Source organism: Melospiza georgiana, chromosome 21 (genome assembly GCF_028018845.1).
Source record: "Melospiza georgiana isolate bMelGeo1 chromosome 21, bMelGeo1.pri, whole genome shotgun sequence".
Lineage (NCBI taxonomy): Eukaryota > Metazoa > Chordata > Aves > Passeriformes > Passerellidae > Melospiza > Melospiza georgiana.
In genome coordinates, this window is record NC_080450.1 from 319,934 (window position 1) to 340,171 (window position 20,238).

The window sequence follows — 20,238 nt, forward strand, 5'->3', positions numbered from 1 at the left end:
ATTTCACTTTCAAGGGTATTAAATGAAAACAATACTTCCCATAACATTATTCTCAATCATTAAAAGTCTCCTGCTCACCTCCTGTGTGCTTCACTCCTACCAATAAAAATGCCAAATCTCCAGTGCCTGGAGCAGGACTCCAATTCTTTCAGCTTTCTCTGGGCTTCTTTTTGCACTGAGGCCAATCTGTTCAATGTAGGAAGGCTTCTTACCATAAGATTAAAACTCAATGAACCTTTCATGCTGAACTATTATAAAATTCCCTAAAATATGCGTCACTTTGATGTTCATTCAAGTTCAGTACGTCAAGGAGTTGAACGGTACCAGATTTAAATGTTTAGAGATCAGAAAGGCTGTTACACCAGACCTACAGAGTTACATTCTTCCTCATAGCCCCTTGCTCAGCCACGAAAAGTAATACAACATTTTCCTGAGCTTTGGAAGGACAGCAAGAGTGCTCTGAACGAACCCTCCCCTGAGTGACCTGAATCAGAGGTCAGAAAGCTGAAGAGGGCTCAGCAAAGCCAAGCCACGCAAAATTTGAATTTCTTTGCTTCACTTCTCAGGACAAAGATCTGCAACTTTAACATGCATTCCTCTCTGCCATAAGATGCCTCCCTGGTGCATCATAATCAGTCACCCCTCGATGCGGCAGCTGGTTACCAAGCAAGGCATTACAGAGCGCAGGAACTCAGCCCTCCGCGGAGAGAGAGCAGGGACACCAGGAGGAATGCAAGCCTGGCAACGGCAGGCACAGCAGCTTTGCTGTGAAGGATGCAGCTCAGCAGTCTCTCCCCTTCTGGCTTGTGCTGTACCTCGTGGGCTGTGAGGTGCCCAAGTTGTTTATGCCATCTTTTCCAGGGATCCTGGAGCTCTCCGAGGACTCAATGCTTCAGACTGTGCCCTAACTGACCAGGTTCCAGATAAAGCTCTGCTCGGGCTGACTGACGAGCTCTTTAACTTGCCATAACTAGCCTCAGTGATCCATTGCTGGGACCTGGCAGGGACCGTGAGCAAGGGAGTTTTAGGCCATCGCAGAGAAAGATACAAAGATGCAGAAATGTGCTGGGACCAAAAACTTGTCAGGAGTGAACGTGGTGCACCTGAGGAGGTGTACAGTCAATTGAGTAGCTTGTCTTGGCTTTAAAGACACTGTTGTCAGTATTAGCAGTTAAATAAAACATTTGAGGGTAAAAGTCTTAGTGAGAACAGAGCAAGAACTGAGAGTACATAAGAGTAACTGAAAGATAAAAAAACCAACATAGCAAGCAAACCAAAACCACATGCTACGTGTGTAGGAAACAGAGCTGAGCCTACATTCAGAAAGTCCAAACACAGTAAGGTAAAAAATGTAGTTGCAGCAGTTGGACAGCCCTAATTCCAGTTTGACAAACAAAAAAAACCCCTTCCACGTGCTATTTTAAGATTATACTATTTTCACCTTTTCTGATCCCAGATAGATTATATTTCCCAGTAAAGACAATCCTCCTGTTCCTTTCTGGAGGGCTGGTGAGGAGCGTATTACTCAAAGCGTAGTATTTTCTCTGTTTTTCCTCGGTGTTTAACTCCGAGGTCTGCAATAAGGCCATTTCCAGGGAATTCCTCCTCGCCCAGATGACCAGCACTCTGGTGGCAACACGGCTTTTTCTCCAGGATTTTTCTTGCAATTCCTGGAAACGTCCGGGCCCCGGGGGAGCGCGGCCGGCGGTAAACCTCGGGAGCTGCGGGGAGCACCAGGGCGCAGCCTCTCCGGCGCGGAGACTCCGACCCCCGGCCTGCCGCGGCTCCGGCGCGCCCGGGGCCTCCGCGTCCCCGCCCGTTCCCGGCTGCAGCATCCTCCGGCCGGGGGCGACCCGCCGCCCCGGGCACCCGCGCAAGCCGAGCAGACAGCACGCCGATGTTCGGGGACCAAAGGGCCGCTTCCCGCTGCCCCGCGGGAGCCGGAGCCGGGCCGGAGCGCGGCGTCCCGCACGGGAGCGACCGGGGGCGCGGGGCTGAGCTCCGCCGGCGGAGCGGCGGCGGCGGCGGCACGTCCCGGGGCGGGGCGGGCAGTGCCGCCGACGCGGAGCCGGGGAGGAGCTGCCGTCGGGGCTCTGGGGGGAGAGGGGCGGGCCGGGGGGCGCGGCGCGGGCCTGGGGCGCCGCCACGGGGGCTGCCACGTGCGGGGTCTCGCGCTCGGGCGGCCCGGCCGCCCCCCCGGCCCCGGGGAGAGGCCGCCCCGGGCCCCCGCCGCCCTGCGGGCGAGGCTGTCGGGCGCCGCCGCCACCGCCGCGGCCCCGGCGCCGGCAGGGGCGGCGATGGCGTCGCCGTCGAGCGCGGGGCGCGCCCCGACGGAGCGGCCCACCGTGCCGGTGCGGTGCGGCGCAGACCCCCCGCTCCCTCCGCCTCGCTCCGAGGGGGCGGAGGGCAGGGCAGGGCGGGGGCTGGCCGGCTGCTGCCCCACGCGGCGCCCGGGCTGGCGGCGCCCCCGGCGCGCTCCCCGCGCACTCCGTGCCCCTCTGTCATGCTCGCCGCCTGGGAGCGGGCGGCGGGCTCCTGTGCCGGCAGCCGCGCCGCCGAGCCCGCGCCGCCGGCGCTGCCCTCTTCGCCCACCGCCGCCGACCCCCGTCCCCGCGGGTGGCGCGGCGGGGCGCGGCGGAGCGCGGGCGGCGCTGCCGGCCGCCGGGGACTGGCTGCTGCCGCGGCGAACGGCGGGTGGCGGCGGGCGGCGATGGGCACGGCGGCGGTGCACCTCCTGCTGCTGCTGGGGCTGCTGCACGCCGGGCCCGGCGGCGAGGGCAGGAAGGGCTGGCGGCGGCGAGGCCCGGCGGTCCGCGAGCGCGGCGAGGCGGCGGCGGCGGCAGCCGAGAGTTTCCCGCTGGACTTCACCGCCGTGGAGGGCAACATGGACAGCTTCATGGCGCAGGTCAAGAGCCTGGCGCAGTCGCTGTACCCCTGCTCGGCCCAGGCGCTGCCGCACGACCTGCGCCTGCACCTCCTGCACAACGCCTCGGTCACCTGCAACGACGGCAGCCCGGCCGGGTGAGTCCCCGCGCCGCGCCGGCCCCTCCGGGCGCCCCGGGGCTGCCCCGCGCGGCCGCCGCCGCTCCCCGGGCCCGGCCCCGAGGGCTGCGGCGCCACCGCGCGGCGGCGCGCGGCACCGGCGGCGACAGGTGCAGCGAGCGCCTCCCGGGCGGCGGCCCCGGCCCGAGCGGCGGCGGAGCGGAGCGGCGCGGCCGGGCCCGGCTCCCGCTGAGGCGCTGCCCCTTGCCTGTGCCCGCAGCTACTACCTGAAGGAGTCCAAAGGCAGTCGGCGCTGGCTGCTGTTCCTGGAAGGTGAGCGCCGGCGCCCCCGAGTTCCGCAGCGGCGGCCACGAGCGGGGCGGCGACCCGAGGCTGCCCTCGGTGCCCCCGAGGGCCGCCGTCCCTCGGCCGCGAGCCCCCGGCCCTGCGGGGCGGCTGACCCCCTGTCCCCTCGCCAGGAGGGTGGTACTGCTTCAACAGGGAGAACTGCGACACCCGCTACGACACCATGCGGCGGCTGATGAGCTCCCGCGAGTGGCCCGCGACCCGCGTGGGTGAGTCGCCCCCTCCGCCCCGTGGGGCAGCCCCGAGGGACCGGGCGAGGCAGCGCCCGCCGCACCGCCCCGCACGGTGCCCCGTTGCTGCCCCGCGCTGATCCCGTGCCGCGGGCACGGGCTGGCCTTGGGTGCGCAGGTACCGCCGGTAATGAGTGCTGCTCCTTCGCTCTCCTCTCGCCCTGCAGCCTCCCGGGCACCCAAACCTCCGTCACTCACACGCATCGTCTGAGTGTATTGGAATTTACCTGCTAGGATTTGTCTTTTGGGGAGGTACTTAAACAGGCATCATGGGTCTATTCTGTGCTACAAGAAGCTTCTAGACGGGTTTCATCTGTAGCATGAATCAAATTCTGAATGTCAAATCTGCCTAAGGGCAAATTTAGAAATGTTCCTTCCACTTCCCTTGCCAATGTTTTTCATCATGGATGTTTGTTTTCTGTGTGGTCAGAGGTCTTGCATGAGGCTCCTACGATTCCTCTGAAATCACAGACTGTCATCTGTATGTTTTTTGTTTCTTTGTGCCCATCTGCAGGAACTGGGATCCTGTCCTCTCAGCCAGAAGAAAATCCCCACTGGTGGAATGCAAACATGGTGTAAGAAGGGACAACGGAGGGAAATAGCTTTATACTTAAACAGCATCTCATGCCTTTTAGGCTAGCAAGAGTGCTGCAGAGACAGGTTAAGACTTATACTTGGAAAAGGAAATTGTGTGATTCCTCATTTACTTCAGTTCAGCTCTCTAACACTTAGGGCTAACAAAGTCGAGAAACTCAGGTTCAATCTCCTTGGAGTTGTGGGATAATCTAATGAAGAAAAATTTGGGATAGCTTAGAGAGCCTTGTCAAACAGCTGCAGTGGTGAATCTATCATGAGTGCTGGGCTGATAGTGTGTTACACATCTGACAATTTGAGAAGAATGTGGAGCAGCTCTCCTAGTTCAAAGAAGAGAAATGAAAGACACCGGTTTATATATCCATCTATACAGAAGGGATGTTAATTTGTCTTCTGCAAAACAGAGACATGTGAAGTTAATTCCTGCAAAAACCTCCAGTGGTTGCAGTCAGCATTTACACTGCACTGACTAGAGTCTTCTCATTTTTTGTGTGAAAAACTGAAGCATGGAGAGTTGCCCTGTGACAGGCCATCCACTGTATTGGCAGAATAGCTGAGAGCAAAGTCATGCTCCATCGTTCTGTCCACTGAGCTTAGTGATTCAATTAGATTGATAAAAGACATGTTATTTATTGATTTAACTCAGTAAAACTATTAGTGTTGAGGAGAAAATTCAAGAAAATTACGGTTGTCACTTGGTGTGCAGGAAGGTAAGTTGTCAAACTGGACAGAAGCTTTTCCCTTTTCCCCTTCCCTTTTCCCCGGGATTTATTTTTCTTCCAGTTAAGTGACCGCATCCTCACCCTGTTGTGCGTGTCAGAGGCACAGCAGGACTCACACAGCTCTCTCTTACAGATTCATCCCATATTGCTCAAGTGATGTTTGGAGCGGTGCCTCTTCCAAGTCTGAGAAAAGTGAGTGTTGCTGATGGGCCCTTGCTGCCCCAGACATCACACATTAAAGGATGTGGCCAGACTTCTGTGAAACCACGCGGACAAGAAACAGGCTTTTTCTTGCTGAAGGGCAGGAAAGAATATCAAGCTACTTCCAGATAAAACATCCTGATCTCTTTAGCTCAGGCTGTTTTGACATAGTTCAGAGCCACTGCTTGAAGAGATGTTACACTGATGCAGTATGCGAGGATTAGAAGACCAGAATTCCTTTTAGATGAATCTCCAGGTTCCAGCACGTAGCAAATTAATTGGACCATGGACTGTTGCATGTAACTTTAGCACAGCTGACCTGAGAGGCAGGACTGGGAATTTAGTGTCAGACTTTAATCAGGAGGATACTTGGCCTTAGGCAGGAGCCATTGTGTGTCAAGCTAAGGCTGTCTGCAGGTTTCTTTGGGAAACACATCGTTCATGTTGATGCGGGCTGCCATCCACTGTCATTCCAGTGGTGTCACAGTAAGGGAGGGACCTTTCCACTCCATCCCAGCTCCTTGGCCCTGTTCCTGTGGAGCGTTACACATGAACAGCCACGGATGGAAGCGGTGTCTTTGTGCATGTAACATCTTGTGAAGCACTGCTTCTCTGAATTGGCTTGATGAACTGGGAAAAAGGGGAAGCAGTAAGTTGGAACTGAGATTCCAGGTGGTAGGAAGGTCTGTGTTTGTTTCTGCAGCATCTTCCTTCTTGTTTTCCTTTTCCAAGGCTGCTCATTTCTAAGCACAGTCATAGGAAGGTACTAGTGTAATTGAGTTCACTTGGTTCTCTTTCAGGGCAGCACATCTTGTACAAGGTGGGAGCAGATCTCTTGTTAGGTGTACTTCATATAGGTGGATAAAATGAGCCTGAGTTTAGGTTCTTAATCCTTTTGGAAAGTTCTTAAGCATTTTCAGAGAGGAAATAGAAGCCCGAGCCTGGACAGGAAGCAATTTTGTTGACACTGAGCTGTCTTCCAGATGAATATGCCTTCATGGGAGCCCTGATCATACAGGAGGTTATAAAGGAGCTGGTGGGAAAAGGCCTGAGCACTGCAAAAGTATTGCTGCTAGCAGGAAGCAGGTAGGTATCCACAGGATTCTGTTTCCTGAAGTCAGGAGCTTTCCACAGTAGAAAGCTCTTAAGGGAGGAGGTCCAGCAGCTCCTGAAACATTTCTCCTAGGAGTACAGTAACACTAGCAGCAAACCCTGTATCTCTGGTCAGTTTTCTCATGTCTGCACCAAGAATTCTGATTCCTGTTGGCCCATATCACACACACCTTCTGTGAATTGATGCAGGACGCTGAAATAAAAACCAAACTTGCCTCGCACAGGTGCTCTGGATCATCCTGTGTTGCATAAAAGCTCTGGTACAGTGTATTACACAGAGCTGTAATAGAGAAGTTGCTAAGAGTGAATTTGTCTCACTTCAGATTCTTTTCAGTTTTGGGCAGCCAACCCCCTTGGAAATGATAGAGAGCACATGTATTTCCCAGGAAAGAGAGTAACAACTGGACTTTGTTTCTGGGCTACCAGATTATTACTCAGCACTGGCTTTATTTCTGAGTGTTGCAAAGCAAGGAAATAATGTGGTGTCTCCCAAGGTGGTGGTGAATGGTTGGGTGCCTCTGCTGTGGCAGATGCAGGTGTTTGCAGCTCGCCGCTGCTGAGGAAGGTGTGTGTGCCAGCAGGGTCTGTGACAGCCCGTGCCCCTCATGAGCGCAGTGCTGGTGTTGCTGTTGCAGTGCTGGAGGGACAGGAGTGCTCCTGAACGTGGACCGAGTGGCAGAGCAGCTGGAGGAGATGGGTTACCAAGGCATTCAGGTGCGAGGCTTGGCCGACTCTGGATGGTTCCTGGATAACAAACAGTACCGCAGGACCGACTGCATCGACACCATAACGTGTGCTCCCACAGAGGCCATCAGGAGAGGAATAAGGTACAGTCAGGTGCTCTGAAGTGCACTGCTCTGAGTGGTTAGAGTGTGGAAAAGATGTTCTCCTTCTCTGTGTTCCTTCGTTTTGATACTTAAGGAGTAGTTATTGTCTACATCAGTGTTTTTACAATGATTTTATTGGAAAAGACAATAAAGTCTAAATGTTCAAAAGAATGTGTACAGTTACAGATGCTCTAAAATGTGTTGATGGGACAGTGCTGCCAAGAAAGCTGTTCTATCATTTGCAATTCTAGTCAGAACAGGAACTAGGATTTGGAGAGGATGCATTGTTAGGATTGCCCTGTGCCTCCCATTCTTTTAATGCTTTCTCCTCTAGATACTGGAATGGCATTGTTCCCGAACGCTGTAAGCTGCAGTTTAAAGAGGGAGAGGAATGGAATTGCTTTTTTGGATATAAGATTTACCCCACTCTTCGATGTAAGTAGCAAAGGAGAGAGATCAAATGGTTTAGGGTTCCCTCTGTATTTGTAACTAACTCGGAGCAATCCCTTTTCCAAACTTTTTGTCCTTCCAGGCCCAGTCTTTGTTGTCCAGTGGCTGTTCGATGAGGCCCAGCTTACTGTAGACAATGTGCACCTCACTGGCCAGCCTGTTCAGGAAGGGCAGTGGCTCTACATCCAGAATTTAGGTAGAGAGCTGAGAAACACCTTGAAGGATGTGACGTAAGTGTTTCATTGAGAAAAACCTGGTATATTTGTTTCTAAAGGATGTTCTTATCTAGTTCCTTGTGTTCTCAGATCTCTGCTGAAAAAGGAGAGCTGTAAATGTGGTAACTATTAGTTCATCTACATCAAGAATCTTGCCTTTTTCTCTTTTGTGTAAAATTCCACTCTTTCCCTAGTCTGGAAGGTTCAATTCAGCAGGTCCTACTTTGTCCTTCAAGACATAATCCATGTTTCTGTTTTCCTTTAGTGCGAGCTTTGCTCCTGCCTGTTTGTCCCACGAGATCATCACACGCAAGTAAGTGCTTGTGCAGGTCCTGCAGAGGTGAACAGGGATGGGGAGGACCCTGTCCTGGCAGCCTGACCCCTCTGATGCCATCTGCACTGTTTGTCTTTTCAGTCACTGGACTGACATCCAGGTGAAGGGGACATCATTGCCCCGTGCCCTGCACTGCTGGGATCGGAGCCTCCACGAGAGCAACAAGAATGGGAAGGCTCCTCTGAAAGGCTGCCCAATTCACCTGATTGACAGCTGTCCATGGCCTCATTGCAACCCCTCGTGCCCCACAATCAGGGACCAGTTCACAGGGCAGGAGATGAATGTGATCCAGTTCCTCATGCACATGGGTTTTGATGTTCAGAAGATGGCACAGCAGCAGGGCCTGGAGCCGAGTAAACTCCTGGGGATGCTCAGCAGTGGTAACTAGAAAGGTCTGAGGGGCAGAGATTAGATCAGGAGGAGAGAGACTCTCAGCCCTTCTCCCAAACTTTCTAATCTTCTTCCTAATGTTCCTGCAGGCAGATGCATGCTCATACCCATGGCACACTCACACCTGTGCACTCACGTGCTCCCACACTCTTGCACGCTTATGGTGTGTCAAGAAAAAAAAAAAAGAAAAAAGGAAAAAAAAGGCAAGCAGCAATTTCTTGCTTACATTGTTTGGCTGGAACTTGTTCCCTCCCTCCAAACTCCAGGGCTAAGTTTCAGCTGGTCACATCCTCTTCCTGTGCTACACAAGGCAGTCAGATACAGGGAGTAGCAAAGCCATAAATAGCAGCGATGAGAACTTTTTCCAGATCTGGGACATCTTCCCTTGCCATCAGTTTTACATCATAGACTTGTTACAAGTGGTGAAAAAAGCAAGCACTGGATTTCTTCTGTCCAACTAGGAGCGAAGGAATGGTTACATTACTTCCTGGAGGTTAGCATCTCATGCTGAATCACAGTATACAGACCCAGGACACGTGCTAGGGATGGACACTCTTGTACTCAATTTATTCATATTATTTTATAAAATGACTTTTTAATTACTTTTTTAAACTAAGCAAGAAATATAAAGGATATTGTAACATATTTTTTTTTAAATAACGAAGAAACCTCTTGCTACTTTGGCAACGTGGACATATTTATTTTAATATGTAAAACGCTATTTATAAGGGCTGACCAGAGAACCATACGTATGTCTTTGTAAAGTTGTATATGCTGCTCATTTGGATGGGTTATCCTGATGGTCACTTGTGCCTGGGAGAGGGCTAAGGGTGGTGGTGATGTTTTGTATTAATTAGATTTCTGTGTTCCCCTTGCAGTGTGCCTTGTCATTGTTTCTCTGATTAAGAGGTTGTAATGTAAGGTTTAAGTACAGAGACTTTCACCCAGCACCCGATGTTTGCAGACTTTCACTGTGATTCCCCGGGTAGTCCAGGGCATTGCACTGTAAGGTGGAGGGAGATCTGGCTTTGCTGCAAAGGCCTCTCTCCCAGTGAGGGAAGTGTTTGATCCGAGCATCAGAAGCATTTGGAGCAGAAAGGGCAGAGAACACAAGACAAGCACCAACATATTTCTCTTGTAATAATTTGGGAACACACCCACCACAGCAGGGAGAATCCCCTTTGATGGCAGTGGGAGGAGAGCAAGGGAGGGATGCAGAATGCAGGGCTGAGGCTGGAGAGGAGCGGGGGCTGGAGCAGAGAGCAGAGCCTCAGCCTGCAGGGCAGGGCAGGGCGAGGGAGCCCCGTCCCAGCAGCAGCTGCACGGCTGCTGCCTCACCTGTGTGCACCTGCACTGCTGCGCAGCTCCACCTGTGTGTGCCTGCACTGCTGTGCACGGCTCCTGCCTCACCTGTGTGTGATCTCCTGTTTTGGATAAGTAAACCCAAAAAATGAACCAAACTGTTGCCCTTTGGTTCCTCTTCTTGGACCTCAGGAAAAGTCTGGCAGGACCACACGCCCATCCCCACAATCAGCTGTCCTGCTGTGCATGATGGGATTAACACAGACTGAAGATAAAAACTAAAGAGAAAAGGGTTGGTGCTCCCAGTGAAACTGAAAAGCAGGAAAACATCAGTGGAGTTTGCCTGTGATCAGTTTGGAGATTACTGATATCCTTTATGTTTTAATGACTTGGGTATAAAAGTAGAATTGTCCTGATTACGCTTTTCATCTGTTTTGTGCTGTGCAGAAGCCAGTGACAAAAGGGCAAGACTGGAAGTCTCAGTGCCATGTGTTTGTACTCTGTGATCTTTTGACTGGATCGGTTCTTTATTTCTGAGGGGACAGTGGCTGTGCTCTGTGAGGTGTGCTGCCCACAGTGTGAGCTCTGATTTCGGGCACCTTTGCCCTCTGCCTGCACCAGCTGGTGCTGAGGGCTCTCCGGAGGGGCTCCATTGCCATGGGAAGCAGAAGCTGAGCAGCAGGAGCAGCTCTGCCTTGAGCCCCGGTGTCCCTGAGTGTCCCTGAGTGTCCCTGTCCCCGGGCAGAGCGAGGGGATGCCCCTCACGGTGCCAACGCGCAGAAAGTGACCCTGAACACTGCTAGAGGTGAAGCATTAATAGACAGTCAGGTAGGGCAAGATCTCAGTATGAGAACCTCTTCACCTGAAGTGCCTCAGCCCTCCTGCTGCATTTCCTGGTTATTGTGATGTTAATTGTGCAGCTTCCACCCCAAATGAATGCAGGCTTTTGTACTTTTAGCACCAGAGGCCTCTCAAAGGAAAATGGAAGGGACTTGAGATGAATGAAAGAGATACTGAGGTTACAAGATGGTGACAAAGCTGAAGGTAGGCACATTTTACCATGACAGCCAAAAAAAGTACTGTTCTGATGTGAGCCATTCCAGCCGGGAAGTTTTGCTGCTTCCATACTGGGATGGGTACTGCAGTGAGGAGTCAGCAATGATGCTCTGGGGTAAGGGAGGAATTTCTCTGCTATGTTGTGGTGAAAACATTCACGCATTCCCATTCTGAAATTACATCAGAAATTTTGTTTGGGGCTTTTAGAGATATAATTAAGAGACTTCTGGGCAGAGATGGAGTCTGGGAGGCACTGTATACCAGGAATGGCTCACTGTGAAAGCTTTGATCTCACAGGAGGGAGAGTTTTACACTATTTATTAAAATCTGTGTTCCAAAACAGTGCTAAGAATATCAAAGCAATTTTTTTTTAACAGTTGTATTCAGTTACTGCGTTCAGAGATACAAGAAAAACTGATTCCCACATAAGTAAAAGAGAGACAGGGAAGGGTTTAAGGAAATGTTGAGGACGGGCGCTTGTCAACCTTCACAGCCACAAGCTGTCGCACAAAGCACAGCAGGTAAATGTATCGCTGCTCCAGATCAACTGCAGCAACGTGAGTCAGCTTTTATTCAGCCTCTGGCCTAAATCCCTTCTTTCATAGGGCTTGTGCTGCCTTTGGGCTTGTGCCCCCGCTCAGGGGCTCTTGGGTCTGCAGGACTGAGCTCCCCTCAGCGAGCAGCAGCATTCCAGCGACCCCGGAGCTCCTGCAAGAGCAGCACAAGGATAATCAGGAGCCTTTGATGGAGCTCGCAGCCCCAGTGTTAAATAACACCCGCTCCCAACAGCTGAGTGGGGGCAGGACTCGTTCCAGAACTATTAATAAAGCCCCTATTTATACTCCAGGTTCCTGTGAACGGTGCAGCAGAAAGCTACAGCTGCGGAGCTAAAATGGAATAGATGTCAGCCTGCGGGGGAAAGCCCCATCCCGAGGGGAAGGCGGCGGCCGGAGCGCAGCCCCGGGGCCGGTCCCGGACCTGAGGGAGCGGAGCGCGCCGGCGGTGGGCAGAGCCCGGCCGCAGCCGCCGGTCGGCGCGGAGCTGCCGGCGATGCCGCGTCACGGGCGGCTCCCGGAGGCGCCGGCGGGGCCCGGGCCGAGCCGGCACCAGGTGTGACTGCGGCGCGGCGGCGGAACGGACCTCGGGGCGGCTCGGAGCGCCCTGCGCTGCGCCGCAGCGTGATGGAGAGCACGGGAGGGCCGTACCTCAACGCGGCCGCCGTGACCTCCCCGGTGGGAATAGCCCGGCTGCTGCAGATGACCTTCGGCTGCGCCACCTTCAGCCTGGTCGCCCACCAAGGGGGGTTCAGTGCCGCCTACGGCACCTTCTGCATGTTCGTCTGGACCTTCTGTTTCGCCGTCACCGTGTTCATCATCGCCTGCGAGTTCACACGCCTGCACAGCTGCCTGAGCCTCTCCTGGGGGAACTTCACGGCGGCTTTTGCCATGCTGGCCACGCTCATGTCGGTCACGGCGGCGGTGATCTACCCGCTCTACTTCGTGCAGGCGGGCTGCTACCCCATCGGCTGCCAGGTCAGGGATTTCCGCATCGCCGCCAGCGTCTTCGCGGGCCTGCTGTTCCTCGCCTACGCCGCCGAGGTGTTCCTGACCAGGGCCAAGCCGGGACAGGTCACCAGCTACATGGCCACCGTCTCTGGCCTCCTGAAAATCGTCCAGGCCTTCGTGGCCTGCATCATCTTTGGGGCGCTGGTGAACGACAGCCAGTACGGTAAATACGTGGCGACGCAGTGGTGTGTGGCTGTCTACAGCTTTTGCTTTGTGGTGACGGTGGTGGTGGTGGCCTTCAGTGTCACAGGTAAGACTGCCTTGCTGTGGTTCCCCTTTGAGCGTTCGGTGGTCATCTACACCTTTGGGGCGGTGCTGCTCTACGCGAGTGCTGCGGTCATCTGGCCAGTGTTCTGCTTTGACAGCAAGTACGGCTCCCCACGACGGCCCGGCCTCTGTGCCAAGGGCAAGTGCCCCTGGGACAGCCAGCTGGTGATTGCCATCTTCACCTATGTCAACCTGCTGCTCTATGTGCTGGACCTGGCCTACTCCCAGCGCATCCGCTTCGTCTCACACATCTGAGCCGTGGCTCGGCCTCCGTGGAGGCCTCTCAGAGTGCCAAGCCCTGCAGGTGCAGAGGGACGGGGCAGAGCGGTGCTGGCAGGCAGGCACACGCCACCATCAGCCAAACTTCAGTGAGGACTGACTACGCTAAGGAATTAATGACCTGGAGCGGGTGGGCTGCAGCGGGCACCACACAGCCCAACTCCCCGTGGTTCTGCCTCACCTGCCCAGGCCAGCACAGAGGAATGGCACAGCTCCACGGGCATCTGCAGACAGCAGGAGTGCCTGTGGCCACAGCAGTGGGGCTGGAGGCTATCAGGTTACTGAGCCAAACATTAGGAAACGCATCCAGGATTTTGAAACTGTTAACCAGCGCCTAACAGTAACCAAGTGACTGCTTGGGAAGTGGAAAAGTTGAAAGCTGCATGAAGGAACACCAGTTCAGTAGATGAAAATCAATCCCTCGGAGTTTGGATTAGTTTGGATAGTGTTGGGAGATGTGGAATGCCTGCAAGTGTGGGCAGTTCCAGTCTGGGTGTTTCTGAGAAGAGCATCATAGCCGTAACAGTATTTTGAAGGTTGCCAGTCATTTCCTTTCCTCTCCTTTGCTGTCTAGCACAGAAAAGGAATATCCTCAAGTGCACACCTTGGAGGAGGCCTATTTAATGTAATACTCCTATTTAGCAATCACTGATTCACTACAGAAATGAAAATTTGTAAAGCCGGGGCTGTACTCTGAGGATCAGGGTGCAGAGCAGAGCCATCCTGCAGAGTGACCGAGTGTGACCTGCCATCCTCATCCTCGTTTCAGCAGCGCAAAATGTACCTTGGCACGTGCTCTTGTCTTGATCCATGGGCCACCATTTCTTTACACTGGGGTCAAGGGGTTTTTCTGGGGCATGGCAAAGGGGAGGCAGAGAGTGATTGATCTCTCAGTGCTGCTCAAGGGACCCAGCGGGCGGGGAGGGGGCACGGGCAGGACGGGACAGGGCAGAACTTGTGCCCTGTCGGTTCAGCTTGGGATTCCTGAGCACCCTGCATCACTGGGGAGCCCAATTTCCCAGACCCACCCCCGAAAACACCCTCCTCAAAGCCCCACATGTCTCAGCTCAGATTCCAGGCCCCACAGGAATCCTCATTTGTCGCAGGGAGAAGCCAGCATGTCCAAGTGCTTGTGCAGCACGTGCAGACTTGAGTGCTTTGATTAAAATCTCCAGTAGCTGCCTGTCAGAAGCAAGATTTATTTTTTAACCAAAACTAAATAAAGCTGAATGGTAGATGTATGCTTACATCTCCTGAGATCTGTGTGCTGTCATCCTGCTCTCCACACTCATTGCAGCAGACACTTTCTGCATGAAGGCAAAGATCACTTTATTCTGGTGTACAAAGCCTGAACACAGAACCAAAAAACAACAGACACAACACAGCAAGACCTCTGAGGGGGTTCTCTGCAGCAGAATGACTTAGGAATAAGGAAGCAAACTTACTTTTCATCAGTGCTTTGTGTGGGGTTTGAAAAGCAAAGGGAAAACTTGTTGGGACAGACGATGTTGAATAATTCTGAGCAAGGACCAGCCCTTAGCAGTGGGGAGCATCAGCCAGGACATGGGGCAAGAATTGGGATCCAGCACAGAGGAACAGCCTGCCAAGGGGGTTTTCTCTTCTGTGAGTCCCAGGGAAGGGCAGGAAATCTGGAAGATGTGGGCAAGACCCACCGCTATCTGCTATAGATATAAACCAGGAGCTTTATTTCTTGCCACCCAAACAAATCATGGGCTGTACAAGAACAAAATGCTGACTTGGGAAAGGAAATCCATTTGTGTTGGAGGAGTCAATTTACAGGAGCCACTGCATACAAAGGGACCTTGAGCAATTATGATATATTCCTGTTAAACCCATCAATATGGACAAATTAAGCCACGTAATACTTGAAAATTACTCTCTTTTTTTTGGTTGTTGTTATTTCAGATTACTAAAAACCAAACAGGTGCCTGTGAAGGACCATGGCTTTTGTTGTAAAACCCAACGCAGAGGGCCCAGGAGCATTGCTTGCCCCGTGCTGGGGTGGCTCTGGGGGCTCCAGGCAGGGGTGCCCGTCCCAGGGATGGCACTGCCAGGGCCATGGCAGCAGCAGCAGCAGCTCCTCAGCTCCACCAGGCACTCCCGGGCTGCTGCAGGGGAGATTTCGCACCGAGTAGGAGCAAGAGCAGAAACATGGTAAAACTGACAATGCCAGGGGCTGGTGCGACTTACACCCAGCCTGAGTCCAGGGGCCAGAGAGGAACTGGTGCTTGGGAAACAATGAGGGCAAAATGGAGTGTCTTCAAATAAGGAGAAAGAGGATTTAACATGGAAACCATGATCCCACTGACTGGAGGAGTGGAAACACAAGTCATTGCCAAGAACAGTGTGTTCAGATTTAGCTTTCTCATCTGCCAGCCAAAGACTGAGCAAAAAATGTGAACATGGTCAAAATGGCAAAAAAAAGATTGTGTGGACAACAATCCTCTCTTTTAGGAGAAAAAAAAATAATAAAAAAAAAAATCAAAACCTCATGCTTCAGTGGTTAAAACATTCCCCAACCATTGGAAACTATGAGATTGCCCAATCCAGAACAGAGAACATCTGATATCTAGTCATCAGGATTTACCAACCAGCTCTGTCATGATTCAGTTCTCCAGACCTCCTTCATTTCCAGAGAGCATCTCCCCCCCTTAATTAACAGATGATGATCAAGTAGCTCCCCATGAACCTGGTTGTCCCAGTCACCAACCATTCCCAACCTCTTTTGGTAAACTAATGTTAGCATTTATGTGTGTTCGTTAATTGTGGACTTGTGGCTGCAGCCAATCCTGTCAGCACCCAGAGGATTCCAGCACGGATGGGTTAAAGTCAGAATTGTTAATGGGTTTGGATTGGGGTTTTCCCTTCTTTTTAGGAAGCTCGGGGTTCAGTACTCATGAAAGATCAGCGTTTAGGAACATTTGTCAGCAGAAAAAACACTGAGCTTTATTTCTGTCAATGAAGAAGTTAAAAAAACCCCAAAAACTAGCGAGGTAAGACGATACTTAGGAAAAAAATCATTGCCGGCTATGGGTTTTACAGGAACGCTCCGGTCCGGGCTCTGCTCAGCCCGGGGCCGCCAGGCTCCGACGGGGCCACCCCGGTGCTCGGGGGCAGCACACACAGCACAGCACGGCTCGGCACGGCCCGCGGGGCTCGGGGCAGCACAGCGCGGCACGGCCCGGCATGGCACGGCACGGCCCGGCATGGCACGGCCCGCGGGGCTCGGGGCAGCACAGCGCGGCACGGCCCGGCATGGCACGGCACGGCCCGGCATGGCACGGCCCGCGGGGCTCGGGGCAGCACAGCACGGCACGGCGCGGCACGGCACAGCACAGCACAGCACAGCACAGCACAGCACGGCACGGCACGGCGCGGCACGGCCCGGCATGGCACGGCCCGCGGGGCTCGAGGCAGCACAGCACGGCACGGCGCGGCACGGCACAGCACAGCACAGCACAGCACGGCACGGCACGGCGCGGCACGGCACAGCACAGCACGGCGCGGCACGGCCCGGTCTGTGGGGCTCTGGCGGGAGCAGGGCGCCGCCTGGCGGCGGGGCCGGCGCGGGGCGGCGCCGCGGGCGGTGAATGATGCAACACCGGGCGCCGGTTGCCCCAATCGCTGGCGAGCGCCGCGCCGCTGGCCCCGCCCCCGCCCGCTGAGTGGCGGAACGCTGGCGCTGCCCCGCCCCCCTGCCCGCCGATTGGCTGCGCGCCCCCGTCCCGCCGCGCGGCCTCGCCTCCGTGCGCGCGCGGCCACGTGTACGGCGGCGGCGGGGCCGGGCCGGGGCGCCGCGATGAGCGTGGGGTTCATCGGCGCGGGGCAGCTCGCCTTCGCCCTGGCCCGAGGCTTCACCGCCGCAGGTGCGCGGGGCAGCTCGGCCTGGCTCCGGGGGGCGGGGGGCGGGCGCTGCCGGGGGTGCCGGTCCCTCGGGCTGACGGGCGGGGTCGTTCGCAGGGGTCCTGGCTGCGCACAAGATCACGGCGAGCTCCCCGGACACTGACCTGCCCACCGTGAGCGGGCTGCGGGTGAGTGCGGCCGGGTAGCGGGCACCGGGTGGCGGCGCTCCCCTCCCGGCCATCCCGGGCCTGAGCGGTCCCGTTTCTCCCCGAACCGGTGCAGAAAATGGGAGTGAACTTCACGGTGAGCAACAAGGACACGGTGAAGAGCAGCGATGTCCTCTTCCTGGCCGTAAAGCCACCCATCATCCCGTTCATCCTGGAGGAGGTGGGCCCCGACATCGAGCCCCGGCACATCGTGGTGTCCTGCGCGGCCGGAGTCACCATCAGCTCCATCGAGAAGGTGAGCGGGGACCCGGCACGGCCCTGAGCTGGCTCCGCTCCTCTGAGCCGCGGAGCCCTGCCGCGGACTCGTGCTGCTCGGGACTAAAGTCACACAGCAGCAGCCAACCTGTGTTCATCGGCAAATGCTGTTAGAGGCTTCATCCAGCTCTTCTCTCACATGAGGTGCTGTCCAGTCATGTTTATTTTAACAGCAGTGGGTCATCTCCCCTGAATTTCTGCAGATTTTATGCTAAGTGTCTGCAGGAGCTGTTTGGGAGATCTGTGGGTTGATGTGGGATTGAGGCCTTTGGGATGCTGTTTCCAACTCAGTTTTGCCCAGCTCCTGCTTTGCTGGTACTGAGCAAGGCTTCACATTCACGGATGGGCTGCTGTGGCCCAAAGCAGGACATTTGAGATACAGGGGTCTCTCTTTTCCTTCTGCTTGTATTGTTCTTGCCCCTGGGGGGGTCCTTTCCTGAACAACCCATTGATGAAACATATGCACTAAAGCTCATTTTTCTCCCTTCTTTCTTTTTTTCTTGCTTTCTATCTTCAATGATTTTCTGCCCTAAGAAACTCTCTACCTTCTGCCCCACACCAAAAGTGATCAGGTGCATGACCAACACCCCTGTGATAGTCCGGGAAGGTGCTACGGTCTATGCCACTGGCACTCATGCGGATGTGGAAGATGGGAAGCTTTTGGAGCAGCTGATGGCCAGCGTGGGCTTCTGCACCGAGGTGGAAGAGGACCTCATCGATGCTGTAACGGGGCTCAGTGGCAGTGGCCCTGCGTATGTATGTGCTGCTGTTTCCTCAGCTAGTGCCATCCTAGGGAGAGCAGTTGCCTTTGCCTGCCATAAACTGTGTGCAACTTCAACTTGTCTTTTTATTTTTCCCATCACCCATATTTGCAATGGGACATGTATTCCAGGTGTCCAGTTGGGACAGCAGGACAATTTTTTAAGAGTCAGATGAGTCTGAAGTCCATAGCCAGTGTGCAGTGCCCGCATGTCCATGTTGCAAAACTTGGGCCTGTAGTTGGCATGATCAGAAGCTGAATTTCTGCCATTCCCCCCACCCCTGAGCTGGATGTGGTGGGAGGGAAGCCTGGCATGGCATCCATGAAGGAAAGGGGGAGGCTTTTGTCAAGTCTGTGAGTGACAGGAGTCACAGAACAGTCCTGAAGCCCTGGATTGTCTCTTCCCTAAGCCTTACCAGTCTTTCAGTGCCCTTCTTTCCTTCTGTTCTCAGGCGTTCACTGCCCTGGATGCTCTTGCAGACGGAGGAGTGAAGATGGGCCTTCCCCGCAGGCTGGCGGTTCGGCTGGGAGCGCAGGCTCTGCTGGTCAGTGTGACCTGCTGCACAGCACCTCGAGCCTGTGCTGCTCCTTGCAGAGCAGTCTGCACCTCGCAGTCTGAGGTGGTCGTGGTGCTCTGGCAGAATCTGCTTTAAGGAATGTGTTTGGTTGGAATGCACACAGTTCCTGGCGAGGGGCTGTAGGAAGAGTCTGCAGCAATCTGCTGGTGCTGCTGGTGGGGTGGGAGCTCGGCCCTGGGAAACTGCTGCTTTGAGGCCTCATCAGCTCTGAATAGTGTTTTGGCGGCCTGCAGGAGCCCAGGTGTGCCTGTTGTGAGTGTTGGTGCTGCTCTTGCAGTGGAGAACAGGAGGGTGTGACGGTGGAGAACAGGAGGGTAAGACAGTGGCATACCCTCCTCAGTCAGGCTCTGGCAGGTGTTTTCCTTGCTACAGGGTGCTGCCAAGATGCTGTTGGAATCTGAGCAGCATCCGGGTCAGCTGAAGGACAACGTCTGCTCGCCCGGGGGAGCCACCATCCACGCCCTGCACTTCCTGGAGAGTGGTGGCTTTCGCTCTCTCCTCATCAACGCTGTGGAGGCTTCCTGCATCCGCACAAGGTGGGCACCTAGGAACTAAAGAGCTTGCGAGACTTGTCCCCCCACCCTCCCCATCTTATTTTTCCTATGTCTTCCTCTCCCACTACCCCACTGTAGGGAGCTGCAGCATTTGGCAGACCAAGAGCAGATTTCCCCGGCAGCCATAAAGAAAACATTGCTGGACAAGGTGAAGCTGGACTCTCCTTCTCTGTCTGTGGCATCTGCTAGCAAAGTCAGTCTGTTCACCAGCAAGAGCAAGAAGAACTGACCAGACTGCTGCGTTCTGGCAGTGCTGAATGTCAGTGTCCTGGCTGCAGCCAGGACTGGGTTAATCTTTGCATTAGCCAGGAATGGCATGGCCAGGGCCCTGGTTATTCTGTACACGTGGGCAAAGGGGAGGGGAGGGTTTGCAGCAGGGGAGAGGGGCTGAACAGGGGTGGCGAGACGGGGTCCCTGTGCCTGGGTGCATCAGGTGAGCAGTGGGAGCACCATCATGTTACATGTGGTGAGCAATCGTGGGAATCCTTCACCTCTCTTCTACACTCTTCTTAATATTGTCGCTGTTATTATTTGTTTTCTTATCTCATTACTGCTTACAGTAAATTGTTCTTGTAGCAAACCATGTTCTCTACCTTTTGTGCCTCCAGTTCTCCTCTCCAGCCCACCACAGAGGGAGAGGGACAAGAGGGCAGTGAGTGAGCAGCATGTGGTTTTGAGTATTTCAGTGGGAACGCTAATACAGGGAATGCCATTCCTAAGCCACAACTGTTAGTGTTCTCTGTGTTATTTCTGTTTTGTCCATGGGAAAACGCTCAGTCAGCATGCTGGTGTCCCCTGCAGCAGGCTTGTGGCTTGCAGCAGCTGTAGCAGAGGGTGATGCAAAATGCAAGGGAGTGTTGTGGAAAGAGTTCCCACTTGGCTGAAAAGTGGGATGCGGAATGAATGGATGCCTGAGCTTGAACCCCTCTGCAGGGAGATGTTTGGGATGCCCCTGGGTCCTCCCAGAGAGACAGAGCTACAGATGAACTTCCTAGATGGTTATAGACCCGTAGCTGTAACCGCAGCAGGTGGAACCCAGCCCATCAGGGGCTGCCACAGCCCCGCAGGGCTGGCGCTCACATCCCCTGTGCGCGGAGCAGAGAGCGG

At 54.5% G+C, this 20,238-nt stretch overlaps 4 protein-coding genes across 4 annotated transcripts in view; 3 read left to right on the forward strand and 1 right to left on the reverse strand.

Annotated features, from left to right (window-relative positions):
- The window catches only part of ASPSCR1 (ASPSCR1 tether for SLC2A4, UBX domain containing), a 38,277-nt gene extending 34,986 nt beyond the window's left edge, over positions 1 to 3,291 (reverse strand). Inside the window, exon 1 of the mRNA XM_058038595.1 lies at positions 3,270 to 3,291. The gene's annotated coding sequence lies outside the window, so the exon portion shown is untranslated. The remainder of the gene's footprint in view (positions 1 to 3,269) is intronic.
- Positions 2,696 to 9,301, forward strand: NOTUM (notum, palmitoleoyl-protein carboxylesterase). Its single transcript, XM_058038592.1, has 11 exons — positions 2,696 to 3,021; positions 3,263 to 3,315; positions 3,462 to 3,557; positions 4,093 to 4,153; positions 5,028 to 5,086; positions 6,079 to 6,181; positions 6,844 to 7,035; positions 7,370 to 7,470; positions 7,568 to 7,715; positions 7,966 to 8,013; positions 8,116 to 9,301. Exons 1-11 carry the CDS (start codon positions 2,711 to 2,713, stop codon positions 8,420 to 8,422), a joined length of 1,479 nt encoding a protein of 492 aa, XP_057894575.1. The 5' UTR covers positions 2,696 to 2,710; the 3' UTR covers positions 8,423 to 9,301.
- Positions 9,302 to 11,858: 2,557 nt separating this feature from the next.
- MYADML2 (myeloid associated differentiation marker like 2) lies at positions 11,859 to 15,344 on the forward strand. Its single transcript, XM_058038699.1, has one exon. The coding sequence runs from the start codon at positions 11,964 to 11,966 to the stop codon at positions 12,867 to 12,869; it is 906 nt and encodes a 301-aa protein (XP_057894682.1). The 5' UTR covers positions 11,859 to 11,963; the 3' UTR covers positions 12,870 to 15,344.
- Positions 15,345 to 16,679: 1,335 nt separating this feature from the next.
- Positions 16,680 to 19,800, forward strand: PYCR1 (pyrroline-5-carboxylate reductase 1). Its single transcript, XM_058038866.1, has 7 exons — positions 16,680 to 16,780; positions 16,875 to 16,945; positions 17,040 to 17,219; positions 17,774 to 17,995; positions 18,452 to 18,544; positions 18,950 to 19,113; positions 19,210 to 19,800. Exons 1-7 carry the CDS (start codon positions 16,714 to 16,716, stop codon positions 19,358 to 19,360), a joined length of 948 nt encoding a protein of 315 aa, XP_057894849.1. The 5' UTR covers positions 16,680 to 16,713; the 3' UTR covers positions 19,361 to 19,800.
- The last annotated feature ends 438 nt before the right edge of the window (positions 19,801 to 20,238 follow it).